The 22405-nt window shown below is 38.2% G+C and overlaps 1 protein-coding gene across 3 annotated transcripts in view; it reads left to right on the top strand.

Moving 5' to 3' along the window:
* The window catches only part of NR5A2 (nuclear receptor subfamily 5 group A member 2), a 92533-nt gene that overhangs the window by 52769 nt on the left and 17359 nt on the right, over window positions 1-22405 (top strand). For all 3 annotated transcript variants that reach the window (XM_009555790.2, XM_054073300.1, XM_054073299.1), the window contains one exon: window positions 11788-11935. In XM_009555790.2, the coding sequence (XP_009554085.1) occupies window positions 11788-11935 (148 nt within the window). The remainder of the gene's footprint in view (window positions 1-11787; window positions 11936-22405) is intronic.

Below are 22405 nucleotides of genomic sequence, written 5' to 3'. Positions count from 1 at the left end.
AAGCACAAAGAACTTGACAGTAAAACAAGAAACTTATTCCTAAGATTCTTATTCTGGTTTTAACAGGAAAAAAAAGTGAAAACACACAATAGCCCACTGGTATTTAAGTAGCCGCAAACTGAACTGCCTCAATTTATATCCACATGGGAAAGAGCTCCTTTCTCTAACATATATTATTTGTGTCTGCATGTTGTGAAATCTGCTTACAGCTTTAGTTATAGTTTTAAAAGTGCAGCCATTTCAAAACACTAGGAACAAGTCTCTATAAGAATCAGAGGGAGAAATAAATGTTTACATTGATGATTAAATGTTAAACAGTAGAAGGGAGAAAGGACTGACTTGTCCAAGAAAAGGAGTAGGAAAATTTAAATTCTAGCTATGAAACTCACTCCTGCACCATTGCGGAAAGTGCTAACTAACCTATCTGAGATAAAGTTATACTACCTAATTATATGAGCAAAAATTAGTTTCACTTCTCTTAATCTATATTGGTGCTATTAGGAAAATGTCTGCTCCCCTTTCCATTTCATCATCTGCAACACACAGACGGCAGCACTAGCAATTATTTTATTTACCACACAGGATGCTTGCTTATTCCTTTGTTATAAAGCTATAAGTATATTGAGAGTTTCCTGTTCCTGAGAGAACTGCTAAATTAGTGTCTCATTTGTTAAGTGGTTAGTTAGTTTTCAAAGGTACTGCATGCCCAAGTCCCACTGAAATCATTAGAGACATCTAAATACCCTTAAATTCTAGAAATTGTCTCCATTTTTCTACAGTAATAAATTTTACCTCATTAGTCACTTTTATCTTTTCTTGAAAAAAAAAAACAACCCAGCTGTACATGATCTGAAGGCAAAGCAGAGCATTTCATCACTGTTGGACAACAGGTAGCAGGGTGCTTGTTAAATGTACTCCTTGCAAGTCATCAGCTGGGTTTGGAAGTTGTATATTTCCAGGCAGAATTATCATCTCCAACAAAATTAAAACCTGACTACATTAGACTGATTGCATTCATTCTTTCCCCAGATTTGGCTAATAGGTTTAACACGTCCTCTTCTCAACCCTCTTTTCACTTTCCTGTGCAGAGTTTGTCATTTTGAAGTTGTTGTGAGCACCCCTAGAGTCTCTTATCATCTTTTGTACATTCCTCTTCACACTTAAGCTGCTTGGAGAGCAAGGAGCCATATTAGAAGAACAGCAAACAAGAACACTACAGTGAATCCCTTCCCTTATGGATGGGCTCCTACCTATTTCATGCTTGCTGACTGCTGGAGAACATACTCTATGTATACAACACATTCTCCTTGCAAGACAGGGAGACACCAGACCTGAACTGAATATGCAGTCTCTGTCTGCTGATTTTGAAACTGGAATGCTTTTGAAATCTACACAAAATGCCGCGGTACTGTCTTGATTTCCTTGAGCTCTGGTCATTGTCATCCTGGATTAAAAGCCAGAGTCCTTACAGGAGCGGGCACAGCTGAATTGACGGCGCCTGCTCTTGCTGGGCTGTGTGACGTGCTCACAGAAAGACCGCTGGCAGCTGAGCTATTGCAGAAATGCCACTACTATACCAGGAGGCAAATTATGTGCCATATGTTATTCAAAAGAAAAACCATCATCTATGAAAATTATTTCATTTAGGAATCTCTATTTAGATGGACAAAACTGGGTGAGCTAAGCTAATCTCTAGAATTGCCGGAGCCACGAATCTTAAATCACAGAATAATTCAGGCTGGAAGGGATTTTAAGGAGTCTCTAGTCCAATTCCCTGATTAAACCAGGTTTCTCAGGCCTTTGTCCAGGTGGACTTTTAAAACCCGTTAGGATGGAAACTGCACAGCCTTCCTGCACAGGCAGCACCAGTGCCTGGCCTGTGCCATGGGGAGACAACTTTTCCTTAGTTCTGGTTAGGGCTTAGGGCTCTCCTCCTTGAGGCCTTCTGTAAAGCACAAAGCCTGAAAGACCTTGTTAGTAAGAACAGAGGCATAGGTGGTACCGAGTGCTTCAGCCTGGTCTTCATTTGCTGCCACTAAATCACCAGCTAAATCCAGCAGCAGTTTTCTTGCTTTTCTTGCAGTTTGACATCCCTTGCAAATCTCGGCTCCAGCTGAGCACTGGATTTTTAAACATCAACAATGCATGCTTGGAAAGTGCTTCTAAGCTGCCTATTCTGAGCCATTACTGGCTTCAGCTGTGTGTTGCCTTTTTGCATCATAGCTGAGTTGCGAGTTCCCTGTTTAGCCAAGCTGATCCAATACAACTGCTTCTGTTCCTAAGCATCAAGATGGACCTTTTTGGCAGCATCAACTTAGTCTGTTGTCATTCTAAGACTCAGTGCCAGTTTAAGTGTATTTATGGAAGGATGATTATGACTTGTGTCTGTCTCCTCCATATTAACTGTAAAACAATTCTGGAAAGCCATACTTCTAGACCCAGGCATTATGAGTCTCTGCTATTGCACTAAATGCTGCATACTTTCTGGTTCCTGCCCTGAACTTTTCAGTTCCTCCAATGAAGAAAGGGAAATAACCATGGCATCCTTTCATAAAAATTAATTGATTAAGGTGTGAAAAGCGCTGTGACTCTTCTGATGAAAAGTGCAGTAGATGGTTTTATTTACTGCTACCAGCAAAGCATTGCAAGCAAAATTATGGTCAATCGTCTGTCTTTCAAAGATATTAACTTTAAACTCAGTACCTGCGCTAGATAGCCTTCTTTATTACCTGAAAGATCATGATTATTGTCACAATTTAGCAAATTTAAGACCTCAGAAATCTCACTCTTTGCTTTCCTTAATATACCCCCTATAAAAGCCACTCATAAACACAGTCTGTTTTACAATCACAATCAAGGGGGAAGCTGTAAGGGGGGAACTTATCATCACTTAATTAGAATATACCTGCTTTCTCCACTTAGGCTGCAGAACTACTTTTCCTCAGACACAAAAGTCAAACTTCATCCAGCTCCCCAGGGCCATACCACTGTCAGTTCTACACAAGGTATCTAAGATGGGATAGTAGTTAGAAGCACACTCAATAGTTTTCAAACGCATTGGCTCAAAACCCGTTACCTTGGGGCATTCGTATCACATTTCCATACATCTGCATTTCCATCAAGTCATTGGCTTATGAGTTTTACTCAGTGTCAATCCACTGTTCCCTCTTTGATGGGGAAAAAGTACAGTCAGCAACAAAGTAGTAAGTAAAAACAAAATAAGACTGTGTTTTATTTTATTTTGTTATTTATTTGGTTGGCATTTCATAAATGAAGCTCTTTTGTGTGTATGTGTTTCAAGAAAGCACTTTTTTCAGATCATTACAATTCCTCAGCAGTTCCTCAGAAACAAGGTCCTCCCTATGCTGCACACTTCATTTTCTGCACTAAGTACTGCCCCTCAGCAGAAGCAATTACCATTTCAAAAGGAAATAAAGTAGCACAAATGCATTTTACAACTCTCCAGATTTCATAATAGAAAACAGCTAAGGAGTGATTTGCAATGCGGTGGTTAATTGTAAATCATTGCCAATATGCTCTCCACACCCCAAGTTTTGTAGGCTTGCCATGTGGCCTGTAATTTTAACAGACCATTTCTAATTATAGAACTTTAATTCCTCCAACTTGATCACTTTCCTTTTGTATCTTCTACACTAGCAGCACACTGCTAGCTTCCAAGATCCAGCACACACAGGTCAGATACTAAATCTCTGTACAGAATATCATTGTTCATGCATTTTCATGCAGCAGTCAACACACAACACACGAATTGTAGCCTTGGCTGCCCAGGCACAAGCTGCTCATTTTGTTCATACCTACTCATTGGCAAATTTTCCCTCTGCTGTGTTTGGTAAAAGCCTTCCAGATTAGAAAGGTCAACCAAAACCATGCCTAAACCTAAGATATTTTTGAGATTGTCAAAACTACTGATTTAGTTGAAGTCATCACACAACGTTTTTCCACTTGGATTTGTATTCTGAAGCATTGTACTGGAGAAGAGCATGAGAGTTTACCACAATCTTGTGTTTTCAAGCAAATCAGTGAGGCTTTAGAGTTGTAGCTGGCAGAAAAGAGGTATTGCTATTTGGGGCCCAAATCTTTAAGTCCTTACACAGGCAAATGAACACAGGATTTAATTCAAGGTGGGTACAAACGAGGTCAAGCAATCATTATTTTGCTGTTCAGTGTAGTATTTCTTCTCTTGTATCCATGCTTGCACAGTTCCTCACTCTAGTGGTTTCTGCTGAAAGGAAAATAAGGTTGTGCTAGTTGTTAAACGTCCCTCATGCCTCACGAAGATATTATTCTAGCTGCTGTTTGGGGCTGAACTAGATGTTCTCAGTTAAACTACGTAAAACACATCAAAATTCAGTTTTAATCATGAAGTGCCCAATTCAGGTTTGTCCAAATAGCCATTAAACATCTTGAGCCTTCCAAATAGCTATGGACACACCTTTGAACAAACTGATCCCAATTTACATTTGCTTTGCTATGCTGCCATGCAACAATCGTAACTCTATGGTCTAAAATTTGAGTTCCAGTGAAAAGTCACAAGGAGGGCACCCAACATGAATCCTGGTGAGCCTCAGGTGTTCTATTTCCCACATGCACACTCTGTTGCGTTCCAAAGAAACACATTTCTTTTATATTCTATACACATTGTTCCCATAAAGAGAACAAAAGCTATTTGCCTGAAGTCTGGCAGAATTTCTTCAAGGCTGCTAGTCCTCCATACTAGTGAGCTAATTTCTCCGTATAAATCATGTAAAGTCTTATATTTGATTTTAATCCTGCCCAACATGAGAGACAAGTTGTTCAGAGACCCAGCTCTAAGAAGAAAACACCACATTAGTCTGTCCCAACTGCCTATTGGAGCAGTGAACCTGGTGGGATTCAAAGTGAGCACATCCAGTCTTCCACTGATGAGAAAGGATTTAAAATAGTAGAGCAGAAGTTTGTTTAAGATAAGAGACTGATAAGGGGAAACGAACTTACATGGTTAAAAGCTTTTGAAGAAACAGTCTGAGTTAGCACAGTCCTTGAGATATTACCTAAAAATTGACAAAAGATTTCCAGTGATGCTCTTTGATGAAGTTTATGGATACTGAAACTCAGCAGTGTTTCCATATCTTCTCATTTCTATATAAAAAACACAAAGTGCTTTCCAACACTTTGGTAAAGAAATGGATTCTATTGCCCTCCAGGTCAGCTATGTGCTGCACATTACTTTAGTGTCCTCATATTAATAATTTGACAAACAAAATAGTCGCCATTACTAGAATGGAAAATTTGATGTTACTCATTAAAATACCTATCTGCATGAAACTTAACCATATTTTTATTATTATGTGTCTTACAACATAAACATATCCACTATGACTGAAGCTATATATGATCAAGTACAGGGCATAGAGTTTTTCCAGCCTTGATGTACTCGTTTTTCTGAAACTAAGTTAGACAAAACAAATGCACTACTAGAGTGTTACTATTTGCATACTACAGCTAATTAGCAAGCACAATAACATCATCCTAGGGGAAAGGTCCACTGGCAACTTAATTCATTATCTTCTGTTACTGTGTATCATGTTAAAATGACAAGTACCTTACACTGTATAAGTCATCACAATTTTAATTAATATATCCAAACCTGATAGAAGCATATCTGCTGGTTTCATCCATATTGAGTCCTCCTCAATTTTTGTACATCGGTGCCTCTTCGAAGTGTTTTTCCGTGTTAGTTTGATTAAAAGCATAATACAAATACTGCTTTAAATGTTTTTGATGGATGTATTAATTATATGAAAATCTCAAAATTAGTCTAATAATCACCATAGTTGCCAAAAATACATATATTAGGAAACAGCAGAAGAGAAATTATCTCCTGATAGTAAATTAACTTGCTTACTACATACTGTTCTGAATGAGTCCTTCTGAAAGAAAGGCTCATCCGCCCACATAGCCATACAGTAGAGCTAACTCACAAGCTCTCAGCAGGGTCACGATTTGGAAACTCAGGGCAGAACATTGTGGGCTTTCCCCAGGCTTTCAGTGTTGTTCATCACAGAGGAGGGAGCGGTGCGAGAGCAGCCCCCCATCCACAGCAGCCAGCTGTTCTGGCCATGGTTGCACAGAGCAGAGCAAGGAGGAGTGGAACAGCCTCTTTGCTGCACCCAGGCACCCACTGTCTCCATTGCCTTTGTGTCCCAAACACACCGTCATCTAATTTACTAACTTAAGTATGAAATCAATCTTTCACTAATCTGAACTACCTTAGTCTGCCAAAACATTTATTCATTATACAAATCCTGAATACAGCTATAGCAGGGGCTTTATTCCATGGTTGCACAGCTCCTGTTCTGGTTGAAAGGAATGGGATTCATTGATAGTTGGTATCTGGTAATAGCATCAAGTAAAATCACTCTAATCCTATATTCCAGAGACTGTTTCAAGCTTGGTGAAGCATCGAAAAGGGATAGTACAGTTCCACACAACATTTCCACATGCCATATGACCCCAATGTCATATCCTAGAAATTGAACACAATTTAACTTTAGAAGAAGGAAGGAACCAGATTCCACTATTAAATGATAGGCTCCGTCTCGTGGGCATAGAAGGGAGCTGATCCCGGTGGACACCACCTGACTCCAACAGAAAGTTTCTATCTGAGCCCAGTGAAACCTGGAATTTGGCTTCAAGAATCATTTGTTATCATGATAAATCATTTGCAAAACAAAAAAACGACAAGGGTTCTCTTCATTTTTGGCCTTCAGCTTCAGCATTTATTTAGCTGAGGGTATAGTTTCGTGTTGTAAAAAAGGTTTGTCTTTTGTTCTGCGTTGAACAGTATCTGTGTTAAATGAGACCTTCACATGAGAAAAAACCTGCACAATTAGTCACTTCCATCTCTGTTAGTGCTCTGTTTATCAGTTGAGAAATTATTTGATAGGTAAATATCTAAATGCTGCTGAAGTCCAAGTACTTTACTATGATATATTTTTTTAAGTGGAATTTTCATAAACATTCAGCACTAGCTTAACCTGCTTTCACTGACATTAAAGTGATTTGGACTTTTAAGACATTCTCAACTCTACCAAAAAAAGGACTTAGAAAAAATATGCAGTATTGCTGTCTTTCTTCAGTCCCATTTAAGTTATGACCCTCTTACTAATGCTATCATAATTTTTATTTCTTTCCCTTTGCTGCTAGTGCGTCTGTACTGCTCTGCTGTCTCTCAGAGCCTGCAGCCTTGTCCATCCAGCCCTCACCTCTGCAATGCAGGGAGCAGGGAAGGGCAGCAGCAAACTAGGTGACTGTAAGAGGTTGCCTTGAGAAATGCTGAGGACAGAGGTATAACAGGAATGCTGCCTGCTCAAGGGACTTAATGTGTATGCTTCTACTTGAGATTCCCAGCTGGAAGTTCCCTCCTAGAGTTAGGCACCAAGCAAATCCTTCCACTCCAAACCAAGCTAAAGGTCCCCCTCTTTATGCCCAATACTCATGATCAGAAGATATCTACAAGATGTGCCAGATTTGCCTGAAGGAACTCGGTATTCGTCACTTTTGGAAAGATGCCTGAATTGCCAGGCTATAGGCTTATTTATTTGTGCACCCTGAGACTGGAGATGTGATCCCAGATTCCCCTACCTCAGTGCCTCCAGCCACTGGTCTCTTAAGAAATCCTGCCTTGAGCATTTTTGCTGTCTTAGGTAAATGAAAGCCACACAGTCCATAAATCTTAGAAGAGCTGCAGCATGAGCTGGACACACAGTTATTTAGCACTGTAATGACTTGGGCAGTCCCTGCCATGCCTGGAGGCAATTTGGCACCCAAAGGGCTGGTGGGAGGTGGAGCTGAGAGAACTGGAAGTACAAAGTTAGGTGGCAACAAAGCAGAAGTTCTGAGTATCTAGTTTTAGATTTAGGCACTTCAGTTCACAAACGGTATATTACAGCACAGCTTGCAGTATAAGGTATATACTGATGTCCCTATTAACCTTAAACACGCCAGTTTAAATTCCAGAATGGTGAGAACAGGCACCGGTGTAATTTATTCAGCACTGTTCTGCCTACTTTGCTTTGGTACCAAGCTAATCCAATTAAGCCTCTACTTCATCATTCCTATATTCATCATTCAGGATAGCACTGTGTATTGGTACATGAGGATTTCACACTTCCATTTGTCTGTCCAACTGTAACTTTACTTCCAAATTAGGCTATGTGGAAGCTTCACCAAAACTTCTGTTTCCAAAAATACCAGCCAGCTTGCCATCTTCAACATCAAAACCAACTGTGAAATGTAATACTATTAATTGGCAAGCAAGTATAATTTATTTTATTTGCTGATTTGATTTTACCAGGAGAAATTAAAGGTATAATATAAAGTAAATGCTAAGATTTCAGTATGCAATTAAGCATTTTGCTCAATTCATTCTTTGTCTTCTAAAAACATTTTTAATCATTAATTGGAAGATACTATTACACCTATTAATATAAATTTCTGCATACAGGACCAAGCATGCAGGACAGCATACTCTTTAATGTGACTACTTTTCCAGAATAGACATTAACTGGGGCTTTTTCATGCACAGTTGATTTTGTATAAACTGATTGACACCTTTGGGGGTCGTCTTTCCACTGACTCATAATTTTGCTCACTCTTGAAAAAAGCCTTCTGCACACCCAGTATTCTCTAGTTAAAGCTGAAAATTCAACTCATCATATTTACACAATAAAAAAAAAAATCCATTCTGCGTTGTTTTTAATTGCAAATCCTACTCAGGGGACCAATTCTCCTGCTTAGGAGGCAGCCCTGTGCCTTCTACTAGAGAACCAACTGCAGTCAATTATGGTAATGAAATGTCAATAAATATAAAAATTTAATACAGCCTGCTCTTGGTGAGTGGCAGGTGAGGACTTGCCTCCCAGACAAATTTGCTGGTGCTGCAAATATTAAACGCACCTGAAAGAGTAGCAGGTTGCCTGAGATCTCTCCAGGAGAGGGGTGGTGGGAGATCAGGCATCTACTGGGTTTTACCATTACGGCATAATCGCTGCACTAAGGCCACTGATATTCTTGACATCCAGACATCTTAACTTCTTATTATGAAGTGAATAGCGTATTTCCCCCACAAACTGGAACCTCAGTGCAGGATTTTGACCTCCCTTCCCTGCCTTAACAATTACAGAAGGGAAATTAAGTTGTGAAAGTAGATATTATATGTGTCCACTTTCTCAATATGAAGTAGTTAAATCATGTCACTATACTAAACTGTCCTCTGGGTAAAAAGTATTTAAGGTGTGTTACTTTATTTTTTCTTACTATTTATGTCAATATATATACTTATAAATAAATAAATATGTATAAGTGTATATATATATACACTTTTCTATATATATGTATATATATATATTTTTATATATATATGTATATATAGAAAAAGAGAGATATAACAGAGGAAAGTAGTATGAAAGTCAGTTTGGCTGGAATTTCCAAAGCCCAGATCCCCGTTTTGTCACAGATTTCTTTAGCCCTGAGTAAGAATTTAATGTTGTTATTTCAGTTTTCCCAGGTGTAAGTGACAACAATAAAACCTACCTCACAGGACACTTAAGCATAATCCATTGAATTAATTGAAACATAGGCACAACTTCACATGCTTTACAGAGTTGAAGCAGTATTCTTCTTAACCATACAAAAAGTGTAACTTCATTTTTCTTGTACTGTTGCTGTCTTTTAATGTTGTTCAGTCATTGTCTTCGGAGCACTAAAGGTACATAAAAATAAAATATCTTATTAAAAGTTAGCAACCTGTTGATTATATTAAGGTCATTACCAGAAGAAGTTATTTTTAGTTCCTTTCAGACATCTCTCTGTCTTTCCTGGCTGAAATTTTGTTAGGTTTAAAGTCTCTCGGGGTGTTTTGTTGCTTTACTGCTGTTTATACTTGAGCAAAATCAAATCTGTGGTTTTAAAATCAAAACAATTTATTTCAAAATAGATGTTCCTTAGAAGTTTTTTAAAAAGTAAATTTTAAGGGATCAGTTCCTAGAAAAACAAAATTTTGCAGCTTGGTCTGTTTCCTCTGATTGGCCATTCTTCATTAGCTACTTTACTATGGGAAACCTTAAAGACAGAATTAGAGCACCGATACCTCAAAGTGTGCACTTACCATTGTGCTTAGTCTTAGTTTAGCGCCAGATTTAGCTTACTTGTGCTTATGTGAAGTATGGTTAGCAATTTTCCTGTTGTTATGGAAGCTGCTAAAAAAGAAAGGAGTTGGTGATACTACAGTACTCAGAGAAGAACAGAACTTTTTTTTAAATGAGTCAATAACCTGTGTAAGTCTCAGCCGTTGAACTGCCAGCAGCAGCTCAACACAGGAGCAGCCAACATACCTGGCCCTTTGCATGGGACAGTGGCGCTTGTGGAGGATATGTAACACGCTCTAATGGAAACGGCTGAGCTGAAGGCATTTCAGCCCAAACAGCTGCACTCTGCTCCATACTGCTGTCACTGCACTGGAGCTGCCCAGTATCACAGCCTCTCGCCCAGTCGTGGAGTCAACTCTCACCAGCCCCAGTCCCTGCACTTCACCTTCACATCATGGTGTTCCCATTGGCTGTGGTACACAAAGACTTTTCCACAGCTCACCATCTGATGACAAAAGACTCAAAAGTTAACAGTGCACATCAGAACGGCAGAAGCCAGTACTTGGAAGAAGTATGGCAGAAGCCATCTGCTTGGAAACATCTCCTTAAGAGGACTGGCATTAGCCATAAAAAAGTTTCAGTGTGCAAGCAGTGGGGACGTCACCAGAGATTCAAGGATGGCACAGTGTTGTGTCAACTGCGAAAGGGTTTGAGTATACTTTGCTTGTGAATATTATCCTTTTTTATAATACTTTGCTTGTGAATATTGCCCTTTTTAGTACAGTGTAATAATTCCAGCTTTCTGCTGGATGAGTGACATGGAAGTGTCACTTCAGAAAGCTCATAGGCAGGCCAGCCTCCTCTGAGAACAAATGGGCATCACGACAAGGGCACCAGTTTCTCAGAGCAGTCTGGCTGCTTTCTGTGCCCCAGAGAAGGCGGTTTCGTGCACTGTGGTTGCTGCTCGGGACAATGCGAGTGCGGCTGGCCTGTGTCACGCACCTGCTTGCTCCTCCTTTCCTAGCAGAGAAGGACTCACCAGAACAAGTTTGTTGGAAGGAACTCCAGCAAATACCAGGATTTTATGTAGCTAAGGAGAACAGAAACCATCCACACAATACCTTTGTTTCCTGTGGGAATACACCGACATTTCTGGGCTTGAATAGATGTTTCTGGCCAAGTTATGGACATTGGACCATTTCCCATGAATAGCGCTATGTCCCTCTGGACCAATACAGTCAGTGTAGGCGCAAAGCTCACTTCATCAGTCTTTGTTTGCAGGATCGTACAATTGCAATGAGAACAAATGCACCAAATTAAGAAAACAAACTGTTATGAGGACAGCTACCAATGTTATAAGCAGTTGTCATATATAAAGCTTCCGAAAAAGCTGATACAGACAAACCAGCCTTCACACTCATGTGACCTACCATTAAGATATATAGTTTAATAATATTTTCAATACATGTCATTGTCCTAAAATAGGGTTTTATAGAACACCATCCTGACTTGATAACGTCATTAAATTGAGAATAATTCTTTTATCCAGGAATATCCCCGTTTTATGTGTTTGCTTGAAACATCCTAACGTGGTTCTGCGGCTGTGACAACCAAACAGGAATATAATTCTCTTTTACAGGTGGATTATTCCATAATAGCATCCCAAGCTGGAGCCACTCTCAACAATCTTATGAGCCATGCACAGGAACTAGTAGCAAAGCTTCGTTCCCTGCAGTTCGATCTACGAGAATTCGTATGTCTCAAATTCCTGGTGCTGTTTAGTTTAGGTAGGTACTCTCTGCTTTTCATTCCTTGCTTAACACGGTTCCTGTATTTTTTTCTAAAAACATTGAAAATATTTTGCTTTTCTTATTTTCATCCCCAAAACCACATTTCTTTAATATATTTAACAAGGTTCACAGTAATCTGAGAATTATTTTTTAATTATCACTTGCAGGAAAATTATATGTAAGTATTAAAAGTGGAAATGACTATCAAAATGACTCCTAAAACTTCTGGAATTTAATATACTGTTACAATCTTTCTGTATTTCTGTGTGTTATTTCTGAATATTGCAGAACAAGAGTAAAATTCTATTAGAGAGTTTAGAGAACAGTGGAAAGTGCAGATTGCCATGATTTTCTATGATATTGACTATGGTTATGTAAAGCATAACCTTGGGGTTATGATTGAAATATCCCTTTTTTTCAAAGGCATCTATGGTAAGTATAAACAATCTTCTTTGCATACAATGGTTGTCACATCATAATCCATAAATCAGAAATGTGTCTCATAGTTTTTAAAAAGCGAAAGGAACTCTTAAAGTGCAAATTAATCATAATAGCTTCGTGAGAGGTTTGGCTAGGAGATAATCTTTAAAGGGAAACTTGTTTAGTACTATTGAAGAGGACATAAAATGGGAAAGATACCTGTGCAAGACAAATTAGTTAAACCAGTGCCCTCCAATGAATCAGTCAAGAAAAATCACTGGTGCCAGGAATAAAAAAGGGCTTAGGGAGATGGATTCCTATTGACTTCATAGGAACAGATTTTTCAGGTTTGCACTTTGTTGACTTAATAAACCTAGGCTAAATAAACTTTGGCCAAGTGAATTTTTATTTATTGGCAGACAGTTGAAAAGAGAGACTTAAAAACATAAATAAGGTCAGAGCCAGCCATACCTCCATAGCCAGAACTCCTGCTTTACTCAAAAGGGATTTTGTGTATAAAGAGAGCGAACAGTTGAGCCAAGCCGAACAATGAAAGAAATATGAGCAGTGGTGACTTTTACCAATTTTCTTCTTTAATGTTCAGTTAAAAAAAAAAATCTTCTGCAAAGGAATAAAATTCTACAAGTAAATTAATATGGTACAATTGTAATTAGACTATCAGGAACTGGTTTGGTTACACTGTAAAGCATCAGTTACTGTCTTAAATATGTGCCTTCATGTGGTGCTCATAGAATTTGAACCTTCTTTGGAAAATTTTAGACAAAGTTATCTTCAAATACAGGGTGCCCAAAAGAACAGTACTTCAGAAGTATAGGACACAAAATATGTAAAAAAAAAATAAGAATTATGTGAAAAATTGGCATGATACTAACAGAATCGTCTGATACGAAGAATCCTAGGAAGAGATAATAGATTTCCCTGGTAGCTATTCCAGGCTTCTTTGCTTTGAATGTCTTAGATTCAAAGAAGAAAAAACAAGCCATATGTTGCAGAAATTACGTTTTGTGAATTAATCTGATGAATAACAAGATTTCAGATTTCTTTATTCCTAATAAGTAGGTTTTTCAGCCATTAGACAGTGGCACAAAAACATCTAAAGAGCCTATAGCTTTCCTCTGATAAAATATTTAGAGAATTCAGTTCAGAGATATTTTAAATCAGCTGAATAAGTGAAGTGCATTTGAAATATTCTCACATTTAGGTGGCCTTTTTGTTTGATCACTTTCATCAGCTGTTCTAGTACTTTGTGTTCATTTAAGAATCGTTCTTACACTGTTAGCTCTCCTAATTCTGCCAGGTAGAACACTCAACTTCTGAAGCAGTTGAGCAGGAATACCTTGCAAGCTTGCACAGAGCCAGGGTACTTTTTGTCTTATTTCTGCTACTATAAAAGAAGCTAATTCTGCTGCTGATAGAAGCCTTGTAGTTACATTACTTGCATGTAAAAGCGAGGTAGCTAAGAAAGGTTCAACACCTTTGAAAATGATTAGTTGCTTTTTTTAGCATACTACATAATTCTATTCGCCAGCAGTCAAAGCTGGATTTTATTCCCTAAAGAGTAAAATGTAAAGATGTTACCACTTGACACACAAGACTGAGGCAAATATTTAATGAAAATTATGACAAAACTGAAATGGAAAACACAGATATCCTTTCCAGCTAAGTACTTAAGTTTGTGCCGAAAAGTATGAATAAATTGTCTGGCTGAAATTAAAAGGACACCTCTCATCCTAAAGGTGAGTCAGGTTTTTGAAGACATGGAAGTACCTAACAACAACCTGCTTTGAGAGCAGGGCTGTCAAAATAGCTAAGCCTCAAACTCTACATAAATAACTTGGAGCAATTATTGTACCTGAATATCTAGATGCATTTGACACATAGCTACATCTCTTAGACTTCTCAACAGAAAACTGGTCTTAATGCCAAAGATACATCACTTAGTCAAAAAAATATTTCAAAAACCTCAGTTGGCTCTTGTTGAAAACTGATCCTGTAATGTTTAAGGGAATAAGAAGTGCTTCAAGACATAGCAGCCTTTTGACATTTCTAAGGATGTTCGTGCCACAGTGTTAACCAACCCAATAAAACCTTATGCTATTGTTCTTTAGCGTAGTGTTTGGTTGAAAAAAAAATGTCTCAAAGGCAACAGAAAGTCAATAATCCACAGAATTAATTTATTGAGAAGAAGCTGTTGTTTTTTAATAACCATACAGATATGATGATGATGGGTTTTTTTCAGGGCTGTGCTATATTGTCTGTCTTCAAATATGTCAGTTTATCAGTCTATTTGAATTTTCATTACCAAATTCTACATTAGTTTGGAAACGCCCTTCTTTATTTGTCATAAATCATAATTAGAAATTAGACAAAAAAACCCAACGCCCCACATGTGCTTTTGAATTCTCTAATTCTGGGGCTGAAACAGATTGAGATGCTCTGCTCAGGTGAAATCTTGGCCTCATTAAAGTGAAAGAGAATTTTGCATTAGTTTTACTAGGGCCAAAATTTGTCTCACTGTTTCTTTGCTTCAGAAAGTTCAGATCAATTTTGCAAAAATTGAATTTGCTAAAGGACTACATTTAAATGATGTTTGAAGAACAAACTGAGTACCTTACATGGGACACTTTTTGTCATCTTCTGATGCAACAGATGTCTTCATTTTACAGGACAGTGTCTTTAAAGACTGGTCACTTAACCTGAAATCAGCCACAGTTTTCTCTTTACCAAAACTTCCCATTTGTCCTGTTGGTTTTTATTATCTGAACTCAGCAAGGATGATTTGTCAAACCTCCCATCAGAGCAGTTTGTAAAGTGAAATGCCAATAGGAAGAACGTTAGACATCATTTGACCCATGTCCAGGCGCTTGTCTGCTGGAGCTAAATGCTAGACTAGGCAGCAGCTGACTGGTACTGCTCCCTTATAATTGCCAGGACAGAGATAAATGTACTTCATTTAAGAATGAAGGCTTTATCAATGGACAAATAATTGCAGAGCCACTATTGATCTCACATTTCACTTAACAGGAGACAAGAGAATCCTGTAGAAATGGTAAACATTTAATCGCCGTGGATGGCAAACAATGGGCTCTTGCTTAAACAACAAAAATTACACCTGAACAAAAAAAAAAACTAACTCAGTTTTCAAACAAACTACAGCCTTGGTTAAGAGTTCAGCAGAAATGCATCTGGATCTGGAAAGCTCCATTCCTGTTTCTGTTGAACAAGAGGAATACTAGCAAATTAATCCTTCCTTGCTTTTAGTCTCCCTGAAGTGTCAGGGCTGGGATGGGAGGAGGTATTGGAGGTACCGGGCTCCACCAGTTCCAATCTTGGAAAAGAAACCTGCCTGTTAAGATCTTCACACAGGTGAAATAGGCTGAAATTAAGCATTTCGGAGGCTGACTCTGCCCTCGGCACTTACTGGACTAGAAGGATCTTCCTGCAAACATGTACCCAAGGAGCAGCAGTAGAAAGCCTGCCTGTGCTCATTTGCTTCTGGTTCCAGCAGCTCAAGTCAATGCATGTATGCAACATCCTGGAGCTGAAAAAATAAACAAACAAACATTTTTAATTAGCTGTTGGTTTTTTTAATATGCTTTAAGAAACATCGTTGATCTATTAGATTTACATGCTGGTCAGAATCTCTGCCTCAGTGAGCTTGCAATGTAAATGCACAGAAAAGACAAAAAAACACAGCAGCAAACAGTCATAGAACACATGCCTGTACATATTTTAACTCTCACAGGTTTTACTGAGTGTTTAATTTAAGGGTATAATGCATGCAAATAGGAATATAAACATCAACTAGATAACAAGAAATATTGATTAAATTTTGGTAGTATTTATGATGCTTAAGGGCACACAAACAAAAAAGAATGGGAGAATGCAATGAAGGAATTAGTGCGGCACAATATTTTACCAGACCAAGAAGGAAATAGGAAACAAGACTGGAAAATTAGACAAGAAGTAATTCATACAGGATTGTAGACACCTATGTGTAATACAGCCATAAAGACATATGCTAGCAAATTTAGGCATGTAGATCTTTATTGCAGCCTTCCTAATAATCACATTATACTTTCAACAAATATGGATCTGCTCTGTTTAATAAGATTGCACTAGTTCTTCAAAGAACAGTCCACAAAACATGGGAACTTTCTAAGAACAAGAATTAGGCAAAAAAGCTTTTTCCTTCTGTCATTCTGAAATTTTAGTATCAGAATTAAACTAATTACACTAGCAGATGACTGGTTCAAAATGCAAGAAGTCATTCTTCAACACAGCGTGTTTTCAGCTCCCACACTCCTTGATCAAGATGTAGAGGATGCTTAAAGTTTTTGTGGTTACCAAAGTTAGTTGGAGAGCTTAACAGAATGAAAATCCATTTAAAGCTGTGAAATACAAAACCCACTACTTCTGGCTGTTGCTAACTTCTAGTTGCTGGAGCCTGAGCAGCTGCTCCTGAGCTGTATTGCTCTATGCTTTTCTTCTTCTGACACTCTTCCCTATGGCATCTGCTCCTGGTCAATGTCAAAGACAGAACAAACTGGTCTAGATCCAGAATGCCAGTATGCCAGTATGGCCATTCTCATGCCCTCATTGAGTGGATGTGATCCATTTGTAGTTTTCAGGGGCTCTATCCATCTTGTAAAATGATCCTGATAGTTCTTTGGATACCAAGAAACTCACAGATAACTCTACCTTGTCTTCACAAAGCACCTTCAGTCTCAGGATCTGAAGTAGGTGTTGTGAATTTGAAGCGAAAAGTATCACATGATAGTCTTCCTTGGCAAGCCAGTGTTGGAGCACTTATCCAGGGAAGGACTTGTCATCACAAATGTGTTCACTTCTTACTCACAGTGACAAACAGTACTTGGGATTTAATGCAGTCTTCTTCAAAATGGTCACTCTAGCTGTTCTTACTTTTGGTAGTTTGTAAATATACAATTACTTTTACACTTGGGTTTTATGTATACGTTATTTATAATACACATTTATAGCTGGGCTGTTATTATGAGGTGGTTTTATTAAATCCACTGGCAATTTTCTTGTATTTGCCCACTCTGTTCCCCAAGTGTGCTTACAAGATTGCACCAGTAAGCAAGAAGCTGAGGGGTCCTGTAGGATTAGTGTTCAGCCAGGGTTTCAGACTTCCTCAAGTTGCATTTGAATTTAGAAAAATACTTCCTGCACGCTTGTCAAATCCAGGCTCATATCTCAACCTGAATGTTTAACTACACTAAGCAGTGGAGAATAACACTGGCAAAGAACATTTCCTAAAGTTTATGTAATCATTCGGAGTTCAGGAAAGATCGATTAGTATTCAGGAGATGTGACTGCTCAATATTTATACCGTAGAGACTTGGCAGAAGCAAATAATGGTACATAAAGCCAATGCTTGTCTTAATTAAATGTAGTATAATAGGTGTTGGGGATTTTTTTTTCTTAGCGAAGAGATCAGTTTAGCAATGACCAGATATAACTCACTCTGAAGTTCAGAGTTTAAAACTAATCAATATGTATTTATAACAAGGGAGGACTGAATATAATTTATTATTAGCTGACAGCTGACTAATAGATAAAACCAAGATTTATTTAAGTCAATTTTTCCACACTCTAATTTCTGACAAAATATTTGCCCCTTTTGACTTCTGTTTATTTTTGACTGTATTAATGATATTTCAAACAGACTTTTTGAAATTAATATCTCATTTGCAGGTAGGCTGGGAATAAAACCAGAGAATGTAGAATCACAGAATCACAGAATCACAGAATCACAAGGTTGGAAAGGACCCATTGGATCATCGAGTCCAACCATTCCTAACACTCCCTAAACCATGTCCCTAAGCACTTCATCCACCTGTTCCTTAAACACCTCCAGGGAAGGTGACTCGACCACCTCCCTTAGACATGAGACATCTAACTAGGAAAATACTTTCACTGTGACAAATAGCAATAGTAATATTTCCCAGTTTTATGACTAAGAAACCTTAACAGCAGATGATATTTCAAAATGTTCCTTTAAAGCTTACAATCTACATACATGATGATGAACAGGCATTGACTGACAGACAATGCTAGGATGGTGGGCACAAGTCCAGCATGCCTATGGCCCAGGCTTTTCTCAAATATCACAGCAAAAGGTTTTGATAGGGAATATGAAGAAGGTGGATAAGGAGATCTGGCATATAAAGCATGAGATTCAGAGTGGAGAAAGCAGAAAAGTACTTGGTCTGAAAAAGGCGGTGAGAGGGAAATGGAGATGGCATTGCATGCAAGTCAGAGATGACCTCGTGACGCTGAATGACTGATGACGGGTGAGGAAGGAACAGCAAAAAGACCTTGAAAGCGAACACCATTTATGTCTGATGTAGCAAGGAAAAGGGAAGATGCAAAAAGTTAGGAAAGCAATGAGCTTGGAAGAGTGTCTTGACTGCAACATTTGGCAAGGCCAAAGGAACAAATGCTCTAGCAATTGAGATGTAGTATGATGAGGTAACGTGGTATTTGTTAAAAATTTAGTCTGGTAAACAATGGTTCCTGTGCACATCCCAAAGTAGTCAGTGAAAACATATTTGCAGGATTAGCTATGTAATATTAGTTTGGGATTAATTATACTAGAAACTGACAAATTTAAAGGTGAAGATCAATGTCTTTCGTAAGATCTCTTCTCTGGGTATATTGGAGGGTCTGCTTCTTGAAATCTGAAATCAAGGTGACCATTTCTGTAAACTATTATGGTGCAGCTCAAAAGTTATAGACTCGGTCACCAGCTGCAGGATGGAGAACTATGGCTTGCATTGAGCAGAAGGCTGAAAGAGGTTGTGATGACCACTATGAGGGTCTTTTCTTGTCCTGAAATCAATGAACATAACTTTCATAGGCATGGTTCAATTTATCATGAGTCATCTAATTTCACGGTTTCTACAATTTTTTCTTCATTTGCTGAGTTTGGATTTGATAACTTCTGATGTGAGCAGTTGTCAGCAATCTTATACAGTCCCTCCCTGCTGCATGTCCCACATTGCCTTGGAAACTAGGGATAAGACTCTCATTAGAAATCATGAGGGCCAGGAGAACAGTTAAATAGCCTATCTGCTCCTGGAACGTTTAGCTCTTCTCTGGTCTCAAGAAAAGCTGCTCCACTCTGCCACTAGAAGAGCTACTCCTCTTTTGCACTTTAATCATCTGGGAAAGAAAGGCAAATGAATATGGACAAAACCTCATTTCAGAATCATCTCGTGAGGGACATTCTCCTTTCATGGAGCCAACATTGCCCAACAGAGAAATCAACTCTCTTGTCTCTAATTCTGCTTCTGACTGTGTTACTGACTTTGAAGTCTCATAAATGATAGTGCAACTAACTACCCTATCTGGTAAAAGAAAACAATACTTATCTATCTTTGTAAATAGTGGTAAAATCCAGAGTGTTAAAGATACTATAAGGTACAACCAAATTGAAACAGCATTGTTTGAAATATCTACAGATATGATAACAAATACCATTGTTAAAAGGCATCTGTTTTAAAATATCTTTAATACCTTTTGAGAAAATTTTATCCTTTCCTTTATAAATTACTCAACATAAAAGTCGTTTCTTGCTATATTTCCATATTGCGGTCTAAAACTTCAAAATAAAAATTAAAAATTCCTCTTTTGAGATTCTCTTTTTAGTCGTGAATTGTAGCATATGCACGACAAAGTAGATTTTCTTTTGCCCTATTCTTTTATTTCTCTGCTTTTTCCGATTTCTTTATAAACAAAAGCAAAGACATATTTCCTTCCTCTTATTTGTGAAATCCCGTCACAAAGCCAAACAATTAAAAATCAGTCTTCAAATTTCTTATAAATGCTAAATGATGATGTACGGAGTGATGACTTAGATAAACAACCATTTGCTTCTGACAACATTTTTTTTCAGTGAGGTGACAGGTTTTAGTCAGGCCTCCCATGCAAGGTCCCCACATTGTGCAGGCAGTATGAGAGAAAGTAGGACAGTGTACTGGTATCTGTCTTAATGACATCTCCAATCAATTATTTCTGTGAAAAAATCCACATAGCATAAAACAAATAAAATAAGGATGCTGGGATTATAAAGTACACTTAAGAAATAAACCAGTATTTTTAATAAATATGTCTTTAATCATTTATCTGTCCTGGCTCTAGGATCCGCAAACTTCGTGCAGGAATTCCAGAGACAGCCTCCTGTTTCATGCTGATTGAGTTTTTTTAATAAACTACACTAAATTACAGAGGAAATTTAAAAATCACTGTTGATTTGCCCTCATTTTATTTCAGAAATTGCAACAAAAGTGGCGACTTCATCTCACAGATAACTGTTGAGTACAGTGGCATTTTTAGAGGCATGCATTTGATCCAATCTGGTCATTACTGGTTCATGCTGTCTGCTTGTGTGACAGCTGCAAGCCATGGAAAAAAAGATTAACTGTCTTCAGCAAGTACTTTTTATTTTCATGTTGTCTTTTTCTAAAATGCATATTTTAGAAGGTTTGGAATAACAGTAGGATTAGATGCTTGAGAGAAAATTAGGTCGTATATTTGTCAGATACAAATCTCGCAAGTAATTAGAAAAATGAGTATCAAGCAATATTTGTATTCTGTGCTGCTGCCTTTGTGTGGAGACAGTGGGGATTTCAGAATAACCCAATCAGTGTGCTCTGCACTGTTTTCATCTCTAATATGTTGATAGAATACTAGTAAGCAATGCTTTTAAACAGCTGCTGTAAGCAGGGAGCAGAATTACCTGCACATAACCCACAATTACACATATATCTACTTTTGAAATACTTTTACAATTTCTGTCCCATTTTCAATTTATTTTTCAGATGTTTATGGTGGAAGTTTGAATGTATTATATATTTAACAGAGGAAGTATGGACTATGTAGAACTTTTTTAGCTGCTATTGGCAGAAGCGTTCAATATCAGCGGCTACTTTAGTTAGCCAAATTTCCCAGCACAACATGGGAATAAATGACTATATGCTAAGGTATTGATAAATGAATTAAGACCCTTAATCTTGGAGCCACTAGACCACACTATAATTTTCATTTAAACATGTGCTTAAATGCTTCACTGAATGAGAAACATGCTAAAAGAATGTAATGGCTAAATTCACTTTGCAGTTGTAACAGGCAACTTGTTAAATACTCTTTTTTACCAGAATGTGTACTCTTAAAACTGTTGCTCATGTATTTCTTGTTGAAAACATACATTGTAGAGTCTCTTTTATATGGATGACTGTCAGCCATTTATTGGAGATGCACTGTAGACTATGCCAAATTCTTCTCTTCCTCCTCTCCCTTTGCTGCTTACGCAAGATGGAACACTGGGAGAGAAAGAAAAGCAAGGGCTGTCTCTGAGGTAGTTAAATAGAGAGGTGAAATACTGTAAAGAAACAGTGGAAGAAAGTAGCAGGAGAATTAAACAGGAGGCCAGAGAGAAAGAAAGGATTTGCAAGAGTGATGGGAGAAGAGTGGCACAGAAGATCCTATCTGGGCAGAGCAGGGGCCAGGAGCAGTTGATGAAGACAAGGGACAGCAGTGACATAGATCAGAGGAACAGAGAAACTGGATGGCTTGAGATAGGAAAGGAGTCGAGAAAATAGGGAGGGAAAATGTCAGAAAGGAAAGAGAAACCATGGACCTGTGATCAAAGCCAAGCCAGAGATGGAGAAAGAGAAAATAGAAGGAAATGGGAAAGAAACAGTGAAGGAAAATTCAGAAACGAACTGTGGCTCAGCCTTGAATGCAGCTGTGATCATGAATTGAGAGGCAGAAGGGGATGTACAAAAACACACTTTCCCAAGCTGGTGATTTGGAGTGTGTCCCAATGACTTCTGCTGGCAAGAAAGGGGAGTGGGATGAAAATTGCAACTCCTCAGGCTCTGGAAAAACTACTACCAAGTTTGGATGAATGTCTCAGAGGAGAGGTTCCCTGTATTGCACTGGTCTTGAGCAGAGCTACCAGCATGGGACAAGCTGAAAGGGTAAGCCCCAAAACAGCCC

Source organism: Cuculus canorus, chromosome 8, assembly GCF_017976375.1.
Source record: "Cuculus canorus isolate bCucCan1 chromosome 8, bCucCan1.pri, whole genome shotgun sequence".
In the NCBI taxonomy this organism is placed as follows: Eukaryota; Metazoa; Chordata; class Aves; order Cuculiformes; family Cuculidae; genus Cuculus; species Cuculus canorus.
Note: the sequence above shows the minus strand (reverse complement) of the source record. Positions and strands in the feature narration are given on the sequence as shown.